This window comes from Fundulus heteroclitus, chromosome 9, assembly GCF_011125445.2.
Source record: "Fundulus heteroclitus isolate FHET01 chromosome 9, MU-UCD_Fhet_4.1, whole genome shotgun sequence".
Classification (NCBI taxonomy): domain Eukaryota; kingdom Metazoa; phylum Chordata; class Actinopteri; order Cyprinodontiformes; family Fundulidae; genus Fundulus; species Fundulus heteroclitus.
Window position 1 is genome coordinate 8,272,995 of NC_046369.1, and position 20,404 is coordinate 8,293,398.

General features: G+C 37.3%; 1 protein-coding gene across 1 annotated transcript in view; it reads left to right on the forward strand.

Annotated features, from left to right (window-relative positions):
• The window catches only part of rexo1 (REX1, RNA exonuclease 1 homolog), a 29,790-nt gene extending 20,753 nt beyond the window's left edge, over positions 1-9,037 (forward strand). Inside the window, exons 15-16 of the mRNA XM_036140954.1 lie at positions 2,927-3,047; positions 8,602-9,037. Of these exons, the coding sequence (XP_035996847.1) occupies positions 2,927-3,047; positions 8,602-8,690 (210 nt within the window). The 3' untranslated portion in view covers positions 8,691-9,037. The remainder of the gene's footprint in view (positions 1-2,926; positions 3,048-8,601) is intronic.
• The last annotated feature ends 11,367 nt before the right edge of the window (positions 9,038-20,404 follow it).

The following is a 20,404-nucleotide window of genomic DNA, read 5'->3' on the forward strand; positions in this document are numbered from 1 at the left end:
TTATAACATGTATATGGGTTCATTTCTAACAACTAGAATGTTTCACCATTGCTGCACTTTTTTAACTTTTATAACATTAACAATATAAATGGCTTTTTGCTTCACTCGTACCTGCAGTCAACTTTTAACTAGCTATGAACCTCATATGGCTAAAATATTTTAAAGCTATTAATATTAAAGATAAACAGTTTTGAACTGGAGTTTCAATAAGAGTGTTTATCATCATTCTCAAATGTTTTCTGTTGCCCCCCAATACCAGCAAAATGGGTCAAAAATTTAAACTTTTATCATTTTCTGTTTTAATGCATTAAAGCTGTCGTGCTGAAAATTACCCAGAATCCCTTTTTGAAATCTATAACTTATATTTCGATTCGTTTCTAACATATAACAATGGTTTTCAACAACTAGAATGTTTCACCATTGCTGCACTTTTTTAACTTTTATAACATTAACAATATAAATGGCTTTTTGCTTCACTCGTACCTGCAGTCAACTTTTAACTAGCTATGAACCTCATATGGCTAAAATATTTTACAGCTATTAATATTAAAGATAAACTTTACATTTAAGTTTCAATAAGAGTGTTTATCATCATTATTGTTTAAGTGGCATTAAACTACAGCAGTGGTTCTCAAATGTTCTCTGTTGTCCTTCTATGCCAACAAAATGAAAAATGTAACTTTTATCTTTTTCTGTTTTAATGCATTAAAACTGTCGTGCTGAAAATTACCCAGAAAACCTTTTAAAAGTTATAACATGTATATAGGTTAATTTCTAACATATAAAATGGTTTCTAACAACTAGAATGTTTCACCATTGCCGCACTTTTTTTTAACTTTTATAACATTAACAATATAAATGGCTTTTAGCTTGACTCGTACCTGCAGTCAACTTTTAACTAGCTATGAACCTCATATGGCTAAAATATTTTAAAGCTGGTAATATTAAAGATAAACTTTACATTAAGTTTTGAACTGGAGTTTCAATAAGAGTGTTTATCATCATTATTGTTTAAGTGACATTAAACTACAGCAGTGGTTTTCAAATGTTCTCTGTTGCCCCCAATACCAGCAAAATGGGTCAAAAATTTAAACTTTTATCGTTTTCTGTTTTAGTGCATTAAAGCTGTCGTGCTGAAAATTACCCAGAATCCCTTTTTGAAATCTATAACTTATATTTCGATTTGTTTCTAACATATAACAATGGTTTTCAACAACTAGAATGTTTCACCATTGCTGCACTTTTTTAACTTTTGTAACATTAACAATATAAATGGCTTTTAGCTCGACTCATACCTGCAGTCAACTTTTAACTAGCTATGAACCTCATATGGCTAAAATATTTTCAAACCTGTTAATATTAAAGATAAACTTTCCATTAAGTTTTGAACTGGAGTTCATTAATAGTGTTCATCATGCTGTTAGCCGCAGGTACAGACCAAACAGCAGGAGGCGCTGTTGTCACATTTCCATATTTTTCTGGACAGAAAAGGGGCTTTTCTTGAATCCCCCTGTTTTAGAAGCACCGCACTACAGAATTACTTTCTGGTTACGCATGTAGTCTTGATAAGTACGTCATCAGTTTTGTTTTTGTGGTAAAAAGTAGGACTACGGCTAACAGATATTTTCACAATCAGGTGTTAAATGATGCAAAGTCTAATTGTTCTTGTAATTAATTTCTTTTGATGAATTAGAATATCCATCCATCCATCCATCCATTAATTAATTAGAATTAGAATATAATCAAAATTAATTACAGAAACTCATTATATATTCATTACTCCTAGTAATGCATTTCAGGTGTTTATTTCATTAGTCTTGATGATATTGGTTTATATATATATTTAACCCCAGATGCTCCCCTAAAACGAGAGGCTGGTACTTCCTGCATCAGTTCAGGAGCTGCTGGTCATCTTCTTCACTCTTGTATTCAGTATTTTTGTTCATTCATCCACTCTGTGGTTCTGCTCATCCACAAAACCGGACAGGTCCAGACTGCAGCGGACAATCAGGACTGACTTACCCTCCATCCAGGACTTGTACAGGTCCAGGATCAGGGAAAAGGGCAGCTAACGTCTCTGCAGACCCCACACACGCTGGACACAGACTGTTTAGACTCTTACCTCCAGGCCGGCGCTACAGAGCGATATTTACAACAACCAGCAGCCACAGCGACAGTTTCTGACCCACAGGCTGTCAGTCTGATGCACGCAGATCAACACCATGCCTATTTACACCGATCCAACCCGGTCTTCCTGGGTCAGATTAATTATTGTATGAACCAGCATGGCAATTAAACATAATTTTGATTCTGTTCGTTTTAATGCTGGCTTCAGATTAATTTCTTATTAATATGACGTGTTTTTTTTTTATTATTGACAATAGCATCACTTCACAACCTCGGTCATTTGGAGACAATTTACAGGACAAACAGATCCGGTTCACATTCAATCATAAACAATGTGTCACAACTCATTTCAAATCAGCTTGTTTTATTCTAGTACAAGCAGTCCAGCTATATAGTCGGATTCATTTACAGTGAGATTTTATTTGTTTGTGTAAAATAATTTATTTATGTGCTGATGTACTCACAGGTTTTAAATGATTCAATTCAGTTTTGCTGGTACAGTTCATTTCCTTTTCTTTTGATTCCCCTTTTTAAACTGAAACTAAACCCTCAGAGGACAAAAAAAACAACAACTTTGCTTTAAACAAATATTTACAAACCTAATATTACTTGTTGTTGCACATCTGTAACATCTGCACGGGTCGATCATGTCCGTTTCTGTGATATGTTGGTGGAAAATGTCCACTAAATAATGCTCCACTAAATAAATCCCAGTAGAAACGATGGGATTTTTTTTTTACACAGTGAGATTTATTTTATAGGGAAACCCGCTGACAGGGTTTGTCTCTCCTCACTGCAGCTCATCCACAGTTCAGTCGTAGACACGGCCATCGTGTTCCCTCACCGCCTCGGCCTGCCGTATAAACGTGCCTTGAAGAACCTGATGGCTGATCACCTCAAACGCATCATCCAGGACAACGGTGAGAAACACAAGTAGAAGTTGTGCAATTATAACATCTTAATTAGTTTATCCAACAGCTCCTAAATTATTGTTTCTATAAACTATACTTTGACAGCCTGTTTATTTCTCCTTACATCGTTCAGTGTTTGTAAGGAAAATGCGTTTCTTTGAAGAGCTGGCCATGAAAAAGCTGCTGAAAACGACTTATTGAGGTTTTTTTTTTTGGTATTTTTTACTGGTCAGTTGATCAAAGTTTAAAGAAACTGTGTGTAATTCACCCCAAAATCAACTTGTTTTGCAGATAAGCTGTATAAACTGAGCCTAAGGGTGCTACTTTACTGTTACTGTGTACATTTTTTATGTGAACTTCTTTAGCGTTGCAATATTTGTCTTAAAACCGTCTTACACTGTAAAAAGAGAACTAAAAATAAGTAAAATTTTCTTGAAATTAATGTATTTGCCCTTGATTTGAGCAGGTAAATAATATTATTTGCCAACGGAATGAGTATTTTTACCCCTGAAATAAGATATTTAGACATCCTGCACTTGAAATAAGATGATGGAGATGAATTGTTCTTATTTTAGGTGCAAAAATCTCATTCCATTGGCAAATAGTCTTATTTACCTGCTCAAATCAAGGGTAAATATATTCATTTTAAGAAAATGTTACTTATTTTTAGTTCTATTTTTGCAGTGTAGTGCTGCCCTCCTAGGGTTAAACGGTGTCTATTCCAATGGAAATTTCCTGTCGGTTCAAACGCTACATGCTTTCGTCCGTCATCGTATGTGTTTGGGTTTAAAAGCTTCTCAGTCAGGCACACGCCCCACTTTGGTGGCATTTTTTAACATTTGTCTGGGACCGGCGAAATGTTTTTACATCGGGGCGAGTTACTTTAATGAAAAGGGCCTTTAGAAATTACAGAGGAGAACCACAGCAGCCTGACACCACCTCCTCATGCCGGTCACCAGCTTGGTCACGCTGCTGCACTGCAAAAAGGGAACGAAAAGTAAGTAAAATTTTCTTGAAATTTGTATATTTTTCCTTGATTTGAACAGCTAAATAAGACTATTTGCCAATGGGGTGAGTATTTTTACGCCTAAAATAAGATTATTAGCTATTCTGCACCTGAAATGAGATGATGAAGATGAATTGTTCCCACTTTAAGGGCAACAATCTTATTCCATTGGCAAATACTGTTATTTACCTGCTCAAATCAAGGAAAACTACAAACATTTCAAGAAAATTTTACTTACTTTGAGTTTCCTTTTTGCAGTGTGTGGGTTGGCATACCAGTTTTTAGTCCCCGTTTGTCTCTTAAAGCTGTTTGGCATTGGCAGAGAGGATTTGGGAAGTATTTTATACTTGACTTCACAACTCAAACTACAGATATGTTTCCAATCCAATCCAACTTTATTTGTAAAGCACTTTAAATTGTCCCTGCTGTACAGCAAACAACAGAGTTAAAATAATAATAATAATAAAAAAAAGCCCAGACTTGAATATGTAAATTAGATAGAACAATAAAAGCATAGAATACAAACATAAAATATGAATTTCTAAAACCTGTAATAAAAATAACATAACCTGACAGGCTTAAAATCAACATCTCGCATAGTGTCAAATGTTAAGGCAAAGAGATGAGTTTTAAGAAGCGATTTTAAACCAGAGAATAGCCTCTTTAATGCATAAAGGAAGGTTTCCCCTCTAAGCTTCCGTTTAGTTTTGGGCCCCTCAAGGAGCCGCTGGTCAGCTGACCTGAGAGAACAGGAGGGTGCATAAAGGTGCAGCAGCTCAGAAAGATAAGGAGGAGCAAGACCATGAAGAGGCTTAAAAACAAGTAAAGAACTTTTAAAATGAATCCTAAAATGTACAGGGAGCCAGCGGAGTGAGGCTAAAATATTGGTAATGTGTTTTTATTTGCGAGCTTCACACGAAAGACGTGCCGCAGCATTTTGCACTCCATGGAGTTGGGCAACGCAGGAGCCCCCCCCCCCCCCACCGTCACATAAAGTGCGTTACTGTAATCCAGCCGAGTGGCGATGAAGGCATGGATTACCGTCTCTAGATGCTCTTTGGAAAGAATGTGCTTTATTTTGGCCAGCTGCCTTAAATGGCCATCTGCTCTAATCTGGCTGAAATTTAACATGAAGGTCTGTGATGGTTGACTTCTCGGTAACCTAGCTCAATTATGCATATTTGCACATTTTGCATCATTGCATCTCCAACTAGCATTACAAATACTGCCGAACTCTTAGTTTTTAAATGCATTCCTGCACAAATTGCCTTCTGCACAATCAAATTCTGCACATACAAATGGTTTTTAAAAATACTCACCTGTATGACTTCTCCTGCATTGTATACATTTAAATTGTTTACTTTTAAATCACTGCTGCACCTTATACTGTAATTTAATTTTTACTGCAATTTACAAGCTGTATGCAACGAAATTTTGTTCTGTACGCATTGGGGCTGAACAATTAATCGCAATTTCAAAAATAATCACAATTTTAAAGAACGCAATTTTCAAATCGCAGAGGTCTGCAATTTTTGGCAATGTAACAATTAATGGATCAGACACGTCCTTTTGCTGTTGTTAATATGTTTAAAGTGGGTTTGGCTCCACATGGAAGGGGAGAGAGTTGCAGCAGTGAGATAATCTAATTTTATTATTTGTTTTAGAGTTTATATAATCATACTGTTTTACCAGAAACTTTCAGGAATCTCACCATAGCATTAAGTACGATGAAACTGATTAATACATAGACTTGTTTGTTGGTTTCACAAGGATTGATGTCCAATTCAACAAGCTATTCTCTTGAATGAAAATATTCAGATTATTAAAACTGTTAAATTCCTATTTTTAAATAGTCCTTGTTTACAAACATCTTTACCTACAGGCCATCTTTGTTGCTTATGGTTAATGCAGAGAAAAGTCAAAATTAAAGCGCAATTATGGTTGAAATATATCGCAGTATAGCATTTTGGCAAAATCGTACAGGCCTAATCTGTTTGAAAAGACATGATAAATTAAACTGAAAATAAATAATTGCATTAAATCGCAATATTAAGATAAAAAAATAAATCGCAATTAGATTATTTCCAAAATCGTTCAGCCCTAGTACGCACTCTGTGCATACAAAATGACAAAGTTGTCTAAGTCTAAGTCAACAAGGGGAGTCTCAGCTGTGCCGCTAAAAGCCACGACCTCAGTCTTACTCTCATTGAACTTAAGAACCTGACGTTCTTTCCAAGCCTTTAAGTCTTCTAGACATTTTAGCAACAAGTGAATCGATTTCCCACCTTTCTCTCTTAGTGGAATATAAATTTGTCTGTCTTCAGCACAACAACGAAAGCAAACACAATGCTTCCTCTTTATGGAGCCATCCAGAAGCAGCTAGAAGAGAAAAAAAAAAAGATATTTCCCTCAAAAATGTTGCACCATTTAGAAAAAAACAGACAAGATTTCCGACGGCGTCGCGTTCATTGCTAAGAAGCAATAAAGAAGTCAACCAAACATAAACGTTCTTACTTTTTATTCTATATATTTAATAATTTGACAAACCAAGCTATGTTATATCAGCAAAATTCCAACCCAGGAAATTTGTAATTAAAAGTCGAGAGATTTGAACAAATAAAAGCGATCTGATTAAAATGGTGCCGACGTGATTAAATGTCAGAAAGCGCTCCAGAGGAAACTTTTGTTTTGTTTCTGCAAATTGCCCATTTCACCAGCAGGTGTCGCTGTTGCTCTGGAGGCTTTTTCTATTTTTATTTCTAAACTCCTTCCATTAGCTTCATCCACTTCGGATTTATTTTAGACCTTTTTTGTTTGTTTTTCCAACTCTGCTTAAAGAAGGGTCTTTTATTATATTCACATACTTGGTTTAGGACAAGTCTAAGTTATATTTGAATGAATACCCCCATGACATGTTACCACAATCACACTGTGAGAAAAATCTGTCAACAATTCAACTGAAATCTCTTTATTTATATGCACTAATTCATCACAGAGGTCATTTTGAGGCACTTTGCAAGACAGACGGATCTGATTTAGATGCAGAAATATGTAGTCAAGTCAACTAATTACATTGATTTAAATTCAGACTAACTCATTTTAGTTCCACCCTAAATGTAAAACAGTGCAGATAACTTTGTTTTGTTTTAGGCCAGTCAGTAAAAAGGTTTCATATGTAAGAAAATCAGGCCAATTACATTGAGTTGTTGACCTTTTTAAAGCAATTCTTCATACTAAGAAAGAATTTGGCAACAGTGAAAAGGAAAAAAATCCCTGTTTAAGAGGAAGGACCCTGCAGCAGAACCTGGTTCAGTTTAAGCTGCTGAGACCAACAGAGAAGACGCACAAAAACCTCAGAAGCACCGATCCGGTCGTGCTTTTTATGGTAGAAGAGAAATGCAAATAAACAGGCAAGCTTCAGAGTGTGTAGTAAAAAAACATGAGATAACAGTTTATTTAGTTGCTTTCTGCAGCAGCTCTTTTTTATTGTCTTTGTTTAGAAGCAAGATGAGGTTAAACACAGAGACACATCTCAGTCATGATCAAAATGTTAACCCAAATCTCCCGTGCTTAAACTTCACCTTCCACTAGTATAGAGAAATAATTTAATCCACTGCACTGCAAGTCCTCACCGACATGCCTAGGGATGCTACTCCTGCATCCAGATTAGGGCTAAACGATTTCGGAAAATAATCTAATTGCGATTTTTTTTTTTCTTAATATTGCGATTTAATGCGATTTTTTTTTTTTTTCCCCCCAGTTTAATTTATCATGTCTTTTTAAACATATACAAACAATAAATCAACTTGTTTCCTCGCTGTGCAAATTAGTTGCTAAAAGACCCACAGCATCTAAACTCGGTGCAGAAATGATTGCGTTCTGCCTACGATATATTTAAACCAAAATTGCAATTTTGACTTTTCTCTGCTTTAACCACAAGCAACAAAAATGGCTTCTAAATAAGGATGTTTGTAAACAAGGACTATTTTAAACAAGAATTTTTAATGTTTCTATTAATCAGAATATTATTCAAGAGAACAGCTTTTAGTTGATTTGGACATCAATCCTTGTTGAACATAAAGTGCAACCAACAAACAAGTCTATGTATTAAACTGATTGACCTGTACTTAATGCTATGTATGATTATACAAACTCTAAAACAAGTAATAAAATTAGATTATCTCACTGCTGCAACTGTCTTCCCTTTCATGTGGAGGCAAACCCACTTTAAACATTTTACCAACACCTAATGGACGTGTCTAATTCCCTAATTGTTACATAGCCAAAAATTGCAGACTCTGCGATTTGGAAATTGCGTTTTCTTAAATCGCGATTATATTGAAAATGCGATTAATTGTTCAGCCCTAATCCAGATCGATGCATCCTGACTTTTACATGAACATGCCCTAAACGTACCTTATGTGCTTGTTTGACTAAATCTGACCAAAGTGTTTCGGTGCGTGGATCAAATGAACCAGTTTAAACATTACCTACAGTTTATCTAATAATTTTATCCGGTAATGTTTAGCTGAAGTCTCGTTGTGCTTGCGTTCCCAGTGGAGGGCCACGACTCCAGCGAGGATGCGTCCGCCTGCATGGAGCTGATGATCTGGAAGATTAAAGAAGATTCAAAGGTCAAGAGATGACGGCTGACCCTCCCACTCTGCGTTCATCAGTATGACCTCCGGCCTCGGTGTCGGTCGCAGACCGACTGGCGGAGGTGGACTGTTGCTCTTAGAGAGGTGAGGGAGCTTTATTTTGGCACAGGCGGCTGTTGGAGAGGAGATCAGCGATGTACACCGAACCTCGCAACCATCAAAGCAATAGGAACCCGAATTAACACGACTTTCTCTCTATTATTGATACTTTAGATTTAAAGTAAGTTACCTGGAAAGTATTTTTGTTTATCCGAGCAGTGTATCGTTAAGGCCTCCAACCTGATGAATATAAACTCTCTATGGAAGAACTCGAAAACCAGGGGCATCGTTTGAACTGTATATTATATATATATATCTGAGCTATATAGAGAGATAGATATATATAATATATATATATATATTATATATATATATATATATATATATATATATAGCTATATATATATATATCTCATCTCTCTATATATATACTATATCTAGATAATATATCCTATATCTCTTCTACTCTCTATATTATATATATATATATAATATAATATAATATAGTTGCTGGGCTGTGTCTCCAGCAGACATTGCACTATAATATTAACGCTCTCGTTGTACAGGGCCAAAAGTCCAAGAACCTCATATGTGCTGTGACGTATTCACTTCTAATAGAGGAAAACAACTTCTTAGTTACACTGAAGTGCATTAATGTCTTAGTCTGTCAACGGTTTATACAAATAAAAGCTCTTGTTTTTTTTTTTTTTTTTTTTTTTTTTCCCACTCGCACCTAGTTTTCTATCACTGATGTGCTTAATAATGTAATCCGTTCTTTTAGGGTTTGCTTCAGCAGAAAGGAACAGCCTGTGCTTCTACTCGCTGGCTGTAGTTAATTGACTAAATGTGTTCACAGGTTCACGCAGAAAACACATGAAAGTCACCAACGTCTCGGTCTTTGCATGACAAAAGCGACAGCAGTCTGGGTTTAGATGTGACGATATTCCTTCATTAAGTGGAAAACTCCAAACCACACTGAACCGGGGTTAATGATTAACGGTTGTCAGTTAACAGTGACTGAAAATATATACAGTAGAGCTGTAAATGTGCTGTAAAGAGTTTAATTTGTATTTGTTAAACCTTTGACTGTTTATCTTTTTTTTATTAAAAGGTCTTTGTTAAAAGAAAAGGTTTCTGTGTTTACATTTAGTCAGAGCACAGGATTTAATTGTTTATTTCTCACCGTTTAACATGTATTTATCAGATTTTTTTTAAGAATTTCAAGCTTGGTAAGGGTTTAAAAAAATCATCCCATGCCTTGGAAATCTCACAGTAGGACTATCTAGAAAAAGCATATAGATAAAATAGAAATCATATTGATCAATATCAATAATTATCGAAACATTCAAAACATATTTTAAGTGCAGCCTTGACCATTTTATGCTTTTACTTAAATAACATTCAAACTCAACCATTTATTGAACGAACTTTTTACCAAAACGGTAAGTGTTTAAAAAGTAAAATAATTCCTTGAAGGAGGTGCAGCTTGGTGATGATGCGTTCCTGGGTCTGCGTTTGTGATTGGCTGGGAGGATGTGATGACTGTAGCATTAACCTAAATGATATGCTAGAAAGAAAACTGTTCTTATTGAAGCTTTTATTTACCCTTTTTTTTTCTATAGAAAAAAGGCACGTCTATAAAAAAGAAATCGTATTGATCGATATCGATAATTATCAACAAATTCAAAACACATATTTTAAGTGCAGCCCTGATAATTTTATGCTGTTGTTTAGCATCTTATTTTTAGATACAGAACTCACAAACACTGAATTCAAACTCAACCCTTTATTCAACTAACTTTTTAGCAAAACTGCAAGTTTTTAAAAAAAAGACAAAAGAACGTGTGCTGAACTCTCTGGAAGGGGGCGGAGCTTGGTGACGGAGCGTTCCTCGGTCTGCGTTGTGATTGGTTGGGAGGATGTAATGACTGTAGTATTAACTTACATGGCTAGAATTCAAAAGGAAGGAAAATTATTATTCTGTTGAACTTTTCATTGACCCTTATTTTTCTATCATCGATATACGTCTATCGATCAATATATATTGTTACTGGATTATTGTCTGGCCCTGTCTCATCGTTCAGTCCAAAATCTGAGTGGCACCGCAGCAAACCCACCAAGACATAATATCCCAGCCTGTCGCTCCACCTAAACCGACAGGCTGGGATATTAATAAGAGGCCTGGGGTAACTCTGGAGGAGCTGCACAGACGCTCCACAAATTTGACCTTAATGGAGGAAGAAAACCACAAGAAATCCCAAATACAGTTTTCCACAAGAGAAGTTGGGAAGAATGCAAAAAAAAAAAAATATATATATATATATAATATTATTATTATTTTATTATTATTATTATATTATTATTTTTTTTCCTGGCCTTCAGGCAAAGCATTTTGTGTAGGAAAACAAATGCTGATAAAGGTGATTTAAGTCTAGTTTTCGAACAAAGGCAGGGGGTGCTCAGCCACAACTGGAGTGAAAGCATTGAGATAAACGGGACAATCAGAGCTCCTTTACTGCACCATGATGTGGTGCCAAGGTAACATATCAAGTGACAGGTTCAGACAGTCACTGTACATTGTCGTCTTCGGGTCTAAGAAGCATTCGACCGCATCATGAGGAGAAAATATCAAGACATGAAGGATATGGGAAAAGGTTGCTGGATAAACTCACCTAAAAAATACACCAGACACAATATGATGCATCTACATATCATGTAACATACCAATATGAAAAATGGTCCCTACCCCCTGCCTCAAATTTAGTGATCAAGGTGCTAAAAAAACACCCAGAGAACACTATATTTGACCTATGGCAACAACAACAACAAAAAAATGATAAAAAAAACTAACACTGCACTCTTCACCTTGCATACTGACTCCATAGTGAAACATGGTGGTGGCAGCATCATGCTGTGGGAATGCGTTCCTTCAGCAGGGACAAGGAAGCAACTTTGAGTTGATGAGAAGATGGACAGAGCAGAGGATCACCTTCCAGCAGGACAACCACCAGTCAGCCAGAGCTTCATTTAAATCAAACAAATTCATCTTTCACACCCAAAATAACTGTGCCACAGACCGGTGACCGCCTTTTGGCGCGTGGGATTTTTATTTCCATTTTGGGGAGCAAGTTATGAGAATAAAGTCATAATATTTTGAAAATAAAGAGTACAATCAGAAGAATGAAGTATTTTTTTATAAGACTTTTAATAAGAAATGCAGCCTTCCTCCTGTATTAAAATTAAGAACGCTGAACATCTTGTAAAGTTATACTTTTGGTATCGGTTTCAAAAATAAAGAAATGCAAAAAAACATTCTAGAACATCAATATCAAATCATCTGGTGACCCGTGGCCAAGCATCTTAGTCAGTTGTTATTTATCCCTGGTTTTCTATGGAATACACTATATCTGTTTTTGTGCATTCAGTATGTCCCCTACGTCACAGAAGTGAGGAAAATGATCATGTGCATTAGTGCTGTGTTTAACTTCTGACTTAAAGTGAAGTTAGTAGCAGATGTTGGGCCAAACATTTCTGTGCTATAACTTCTCTGTACGGTCAAGTTAAAACTTCTGATTAAAAGTGAGGATGAAGCTTTAAGGACATTTCCTGCAACAGCCTCTTTTTCTGTAGTCTATATTCCTTTTCTGTACTGTAAGCAGGATATTATTCTCAACTTGTCTATTTAAATCAGCTCAAATGAGTCATTATTACACATTTATGAAGTAAAAATAAACATGTTATGGCTAAATTAGATATTACTGAACAGCGATATGTCTTTTACTGCACTTGATTGCCAGTATGTTTGTTTCTAATGGGCAAACTAGAGCCTGGCCCGTTTGTTGTGTTTCAGACTCAAGAAGTAATTTTAAAACAAACTTTTCTGATTCAAAAAGAGCCCTTTAAATCACCGCCTGGCGGTAGGGCGGACAGCTCAAGCAGGCAGTCGACAGACAGACCACTAATATGGCCACAGCTGTTATTTGTGAGCATAAAGTCGATCAGGTAAAGTGATGGTTTCTTTTTCTGGGTTTTTTTAATTTTTTGTGTGATACAAAACATCTGCTGTGTTATTAGTTTCAGCTGCTATCGCTTTCTGTTGTCTGTGCCTGAGTTAAACAAATCAGAGTGACTGCAGCTGCTGTCTGATTGTGTATCAGTATGTTTGCTTCCCATCCTCCCACCATGTCTGTAGCTTTAGCTTTAAGTGGTTTCTGGTACCAAACAACGCGCTGTCGTGCGGACATAAACTAAAGACGGACTTTCAGGGTTTGAGTGGTGTGACAAACGTCCCTGGGATAAAAATCTTTATTCTTTGTGTGTTGTGGCATGTATGCCTGAATGTGTAGGGGGCAGTTTTGCAAAAACAAGAAGGAGATCTCAAATCGGGATCCTAATCGCATGATTGATTTAGTTTAAATCCAGGCTTCAAATAACTATTTGACAGCAACAATGCTGTGCCTAAACGTTCATAATCGGAAGGACCTGCCCAGCCAACTAACGGTTCGATTATTTGTTTAAAGCAACATAACATGGTTGTCTGTACACACCAAGATAACAATGCTGAAATTAGAACACCTGTCTGAGTACTGCCAGAATTGTAATGATTTTACTTGAAAGCGGTTAAATAAAGGCATAGAGCTTTTAAATATTTGTGCAGGGTGCCTGTTTGTTAACTCTTCAGGTTACAGAACTCGGATAATATTCTACAGAAGGTTCAGAGTAGGGAAGGTGCATTCAGTTATATACAGTGAATCTTCATATATACAATGGATCAGAAAGAATACCAAAAAATATAAAAAAAGGAAATAGGAATGGGCATATGATGTCTCATTTACATTCTTAGTGGTCTATATATATATATATATATATAAACATATCTATATACTTAAATATATACATATATCTATGCGCCTACTTACATACGCATCTACGTATATTTATGTGCATATACACTGTATACATTTGTACATACATACATACATAAATACATACATAAATGTTCCTTTAAAAACTCTAATTCTGGCCGTGTACAGAAGACTCGGTCCTCGACACAGCCGTACTGGGTTTGAGTCCCAGTCCATAGCCCTTTGCCATCTTCCTCTCTATCTAAACCCTGTTTCCTGTCGGTCTACTTTTGAATAAAAGCCAGCTATGGCACAAAATAAAGAAAATAATAACACTCAAACTCGAATTAAAGATTTGGCTGCCGATACTTTTGTGTTCGGTGAACATTGTGAATTGTGCTCTCATGCAGGCCTAACATCACCAGTCCTCTGCAAACTTTGGTTGCGTTTTCTATTCTCTTTGTGGTCATCTATTTATTTATTTTTTTAACACAAATGAAAGTGAATATACAATATAATGACGTTAAAATACATTTTGTAAGCTATTTTTACCCAAAGTTTCTGTCCGAGCCCCCAAACTTCTAACCGTTCTTTGTGCAACCTGCTGCGATGCCGCTGAATTCCTCTTCCTGCGCTGCAGCACAAATAGTTTGTGACAGTGTGACATCTGCCTCCTGCAGCCTACGACAGCAGGTGCAGCCGGTGTAAACTCTCATTTCCTCAGCAGATGTGGAAATTGACCAAAAAAAAAAAAAAAGGAGAAAGAAATAAGAGAGAAATGCTAAACTGAGAGGCCCATCTTTTCTTTGGCGTGTTTGCCTATTAAGCTCCTCCAGTCACATGTCAGGATGCATTTCCCCCGGCCGGGCTGCAGACCCCAGGTATTAACGGAGCTGGTTAGCGGGGATCAATACCTACACAATGTTGCAGTGACAGGGAGGGGGCCTTCCTAGTGTTCGCTGAGTGCTCCAAAGATTTTAAACATGTGGAGCAAAGCAGCTTAGAGGGGTCGTCTTCATTATCAGCTTCGATCAGTGCCCCTCTGCGTGTCTCCCCGTGATCACCTTTTAACAAGCGGTGGGTCACGAGGGGGGGAGCGCCGGGGTCCTGAGGTGACCACATGCTAGGAGATGAAGAGCTGCATTGTCCCCTGAAGAGCCGGAGAAAGAAAACACTCCACCCTCTGCTGTAGCTGAACAGCTTAATTGAAAACCAGTACAGGACTGATTCATTACTTAAGCTAATTAGGCTTAAATCTGCATTGATGGTTCTGGGTTCGTTAAAGATGGGAGTTGTCAGATAGGATGTAATGACGCCTGCAGTTCAATACTGAATGTATTTTATGTCCAGTTGAAAATCGTGATGAGGTTTGTACGTGTGTGCAGCTGTACATCACTTATGCTTCCAGCATGTACGTAATAATAAAAGTGAAAATAATATTTACACCTGCATCCTTTGCAGTCTGCTCATTGCACCATTGCATTATTGTCTCAATTTGTCTGCTTGTTTAGTGAGTTTGTGAGTTTTCTACAGCAATGACTGTTTGATTTTTAGTCCTGCATTGTTGTATTATTGATACAATAGCGTTGTACAATCCAGAGTCAAATTACTCGTATGTGTACACACACCTGGCCAATGAAGCTGATTCTGATTCTAAGGTTATTTGTTAGTCTACAAAATGAAATACATGCCAGGGAAGTCTTTGCAAATATTCCCTCTGTGATTATTAAAGTATATCTGATTCTGAAATCCTTTATCAATGTAACATAGAAATAATTATTTTTTTTTTTAAATTGGAAAAATGTTTGATGTCTTCCGATATTCATTGGATTTGTTTGGTTTTAAATGCCCCGATTCCACAGTACAAACATGCAGAAGAAAGTTTGCAGGATTCCAAGTTTAACACATCCAAGTCAGCCAGAACCATTTTGTTATTTTGTTGTTTGTTTCTTTTTTTTTAAGTTGCCAAAATTAGAAATGGTTAAAAAAATTGTAAATCATCAAGACTCTAGAAGACTGACAGAAAATCCTTTAAAGTTAAAATACTTTTTTTTTTTTTTAGTCATCAACGATCTTCTGGCATGTCTGACCTCTTGTTTTGCAGAATTGGTAGAGTTGACATAAATTGGTTGATTTTCTGGAATTAATCTATTTTGTTTTCTTAACATCCATGTTTTTTTTTTTTTTTTTTGGGGGGGGGGGGGCATTTTGAGGTAATTCCAGAGGCTTAAAACCTTCTTTATCCAACTTAAAAAACAGTTTTGATGTTTTTGGGATCATTGCCCTGTCGGGACAACCAACCTTTAACTGTACAATATTCAGCAATAAAATCCCACAGCATGATGCTGCCACCTCTGTGCTTGACAGCTGGTGAATTCTCCAAGTTTTGAAAGCCTCATTTTGTCTCATCAACACAGTATTATCATTATAAGTATAATTTTGGTCTTGGTTGATTATTTTTACCCATTTGGCTTCTCCTTGTTGGCTAAACTTTCTTCTCTGTGATCAATGATTCTGGTGTTTTTCATTTATGCTAATCTGAAGCCTCGGTAGTTCATGAGTTGTCCCTGAACACCTGATTTATTTTCATTTAAGGGTGACAGATTGGTTCAGAAGGTTGGAAACTTGGACACAGTTGGGTTTTTCAAACGAACAATGATCCCAGACACTCATCAGCTGGTTTTGGAGAAGATGAAGCAGGGTAACCGCACCTGACTTCAACCCTGTTCAAAATGTTTAAATTATACCTAAAATCCAGGTCTATTACATGACACCTTCTAATTGAAATAAAGTCTGCAATTTCTGATTTGAAAAAAAACACTCACTCTGCAAAAAGAGAACTAAAAGTAAGTAAAATGTTCTTGAAATTAGTGTATTTGTCCTTGATTTGAGCAGCTAAGTAAGATTATCTGGCAATGGAATAAGAATTCTGCACTAAAAATGGGAACAATTCATCCACGTCATCTTATTTCAAGTGCAGTATATCTAACTATCTTATTTTAGGGGTCAAAATAGTCATTACACTCATTTCAAGAAATGTTACCTACTTTTAGTTCCTTTTTGCAGTGCAGATATGCAGTCAGAAAGAAGTTAAAACATTGGTGATCGGTGCAACCAGCTTTGTTAAATATACCCTTGTGCTCCTATTTTCTGTTTGAATGTTTGTAAAGTTGTATATTGTATTATCAGTCCAACTAAAAAAGGGAAGATCATCATTCCACGACCAGTTTTGATTTGTGTTTGGGATCATTGTGCTGTTTGGGTCCCTGGATCAGGGGTCGGCAACCTGTGGCTCCGGAGCCCAACGAGACTCCTTTGACCTTCCACAACGGCTCCTAATAACGTTTGCTACAAATAACAAAAAACAACCAATGTTTTTAACTATAGGTGCAAAAACAAATACAGGTTTCAGTTCCATTAAATTTTCAGAGCAGAATTACGCTAAAAGGACCAGCAACACATTTTTAGATCAATTTTTTTTTTCTGGAACAGAATTTTCCACAAATATCAACGTACCATAGAAAATGGTTATATGGTTGTCTTTATTTTGAAAACCAAAAATGTGAGAAATGTTGGTTCTTTAAAAATCACAAAAACATTTTCTGTGTTTTCAAAAGGTTGGGTAACATTTGTGGCTGTAAACACGTTTAATTTAGCGGGGCTGAGGGCAAAAATGTCTCTTTGGACTGGAAAGGTTGGCCATTAGTGGCGGTGCGCTCAGTCGCAGCAGCTCAGGCTAACCCTCCATCTGATCTACGAAATTTCGTTGTAGGTACCTTGTATGTATAATGACAAATAAAAGCATATTAAATCTTAATCTTAAATCGAAAGGTTGCAACCCCCTTGACCTGGTTGTTGACACGAGGAGAACTTAAAGAATTTGGTGGTCGTTCCTGTTGATTTTATTCACTTTGTGCAAGGCAGCATCAACGTTGCAAAACTGGACCTCAGTATGACGGCACCACCTCCATGCTTGACAGTAGGTCACCCAGTTCAATAAATCATTAAAAGCCCCAAAATAATATGGCATTCATGTCAATTATGACACGAGGAAATGGTGGACAAGAACTGTAAATCCAAAGCATGGCACATTATAACTTTATCCAGACCTTTTCAAGAATTGTAAAGCAAAAAAAAAACAAAGTAAAACTACACGTTCACCCCCTTTTTTTTATTGTTTGCACTAATTAAAAAGAATGATTGTAATTTTCAGAAGAGAGTTTTAAAAAAGCACTGAAGCGATATAAAATGTCTGTTTGAAAGTACGACCTGAATGTAGAAACGAGAGCCGCTTCCGTACCAACACGGCACACACATGCATCCGGCTTTAACTCATCCACAGGAAAAAAGGTTTGCATTTGTTCAAGCTGGTAAAAGGCTTGCTGCTCTTCTAATGTCCAGTTTTGTTGGATTCCTGCTCATTTCTCCTTTTTTCTAAAATGCGACGGTCAGTTCTCAGATTCGTGGTTTACTCCGTGGATCATTGCAGCTCCCTCCCCCCGGCAGCTCTTTATAACCATCACTGCTCCCAACAAACCCAATAAGTTGGTTATATTCCTGCTGTTATTTGCACATTTATTTCCCCCATACTCTTGAGGAAATGGTGCTTATTTAAAGCAAAAAATATTCAGGCACATTGGTTAAATCTCTTAGACTATCACCAACAATAGAAACCTAGAAGATGATCCCACTCAGCTGCATATTTCTTTGAGGCTGGTTATGCCATTTCTTAGTACTATACATCATTTTTCCCTTCTTTTTTCTCTTGTTGATGGTTTACCCTTTCTGGATAGTCTTTAAATAATTCTTTTTACCTTTTATAGTGAATCTGCATGCTTCGCTTTGCCGCTGGTACTCCTAAATACCCCGCTGAGGGACAATAACGGACATTTCTATTCCATTTCTGTTCCATTTCTGTTCATAAAGTTGGGAAACGTCTTTTATTTCCCTGCACCTGCACCCCGGCGTACCCCACCACGGGCGCTCTTGACCCCAAGGTCGCCCACTGCTGTCTGACCTTCTCTGTCCATCTTTAATCCCTCGTTCTCTCCTCCAATTAAAAGACTAATCTTTACTCAGTCGCTGGTATTGATCTGCAGCTCCCAGGGGCGGAGGAGGAGATCACAGGAGGATAATTGGAAGGTAATAAGGAGTTAAAACCGCCTCCTCCTCCTCCTCCTCCTCGTTTAAATCAATCAAATCCAACTAATGTGTTGGATGTTTAGTTTAGAGGTCCGTCCCTCGCTGTCATAAAGTTGCTCCATCCGAAGCAGAGCCGTCTCTGTGTATGTTTGAGCTTTGCCGTGTGGACTTGGCGTGTTTGCTGTCGGGTCAATGTCACTCTAAGCCCCGAGTGTGTCAGGCTTCCCAGCGTGATCCAGGCACTCACGGGGGGCTTACCGAGTCCAACTGCTGCCGTTGTCCCCCGTCTCCCCCGGGTCAGAGGCCAGCGGGCCCTATCGATTCCCCCAAAGAAGAAGTCCTCAGATCCGCTGTCTGTCCGCCGCTCTCTGGCCCACATCCTCCTGCAATGACATCCCGGCTCCGTTGAAAGAAGAACAAAAAGGGGAAAAAAAAAAATCCTCCCAATTGTCCTCCGCGTGCCGATCGATCCGGTCGGTGTCCGAGGGGGCCTTCTCTCTGAGATAACTGACAACTACAAAGGTCCCGTTCTGACAGCCCCTTGTCAATACAAATTTCCACTATTGATAAGTAATTTGGGAAAGACTGGCGAGCTTTATAAAACATCTGTTAAACAGGAGAGTTGAACAATGACTTCTTAGTTACGTATATAAAAAATGAGAAAGAGAAGAAAAGAAGATTTACTGCTTCTCTGCCCTCGTTTAGTCCAGCTGGATCCCAGTTTCCCCTCATTAGACAGAAAAAAACATAAATATATGAAAAGGAGCAGGACGGGGCGTTGAAAGGAATCAGTTTAAAAGTGTAAGTGGACAAACACTTGTTTCATTTGTCGGGTTTTAAACCTCGACAAATGTAAAGCATCTCTGCTTCTCTTTGCTTTAAGTGACGAGAAACAAGAAGACATCAGAGTTCAATAACTCTACACACGTTTGCTGCAGCGGAAACCATTTTCTGTGAAGATTAGATTAGATTAGATTAGATTAGATTCAACTTTATTGTCATTACACAGGTACAGGTACAAGGCAACGAAATGCAGTTTAGGTCTAACCAGAAGTGCAGTAACAGGTGGATATTACTGTGAATAGAGTTTTACAGATATGTACAATAGCATTATATACAGATGATTATTATAACAGAGTTTACATGTACTATGAATACATGTACAGGTGGCTATTACTACAGGCAGAATTGTGAGCATGATATACAGGTAGCTATTACTATAAAATGAATAATTAGAGTTTGGACAGCAGCTATTTAAATTAAAGTGCAGTGGAAGGTAATTGCATATTACAGTTAAAGCACGGTATTGCAAATATGTAAACAATTGTGAATAAACAGTCAGCAGTGCAAATATATATTCAGTCATGATGAGTAGTGCAAGATGCATGTAAACAGTTGGTACAATAGTAACAGTCAGGATTGCAGGTGAACATTACAGTCTTGTAAATAACAGAATAACAGAATGGAGGTAGGTGTGAGGAGGGAGAGGAGAGTCTATCAGTGAGGGTTAGAGTTCATCAAAGAGACAGCTCTGGGGAAAAAGCTGTTCTTTAGTCTTCTGGTTCTGGTCCGGAGGAACCTGAAACGCCTGCCGGGCAGGAGAGAAAACAGTCTGTTGGCTGGGTGAGATGAGTCCTTAAGGATGCTGCGAGCTCGATGTCGGCAGCGTTTCTTCTG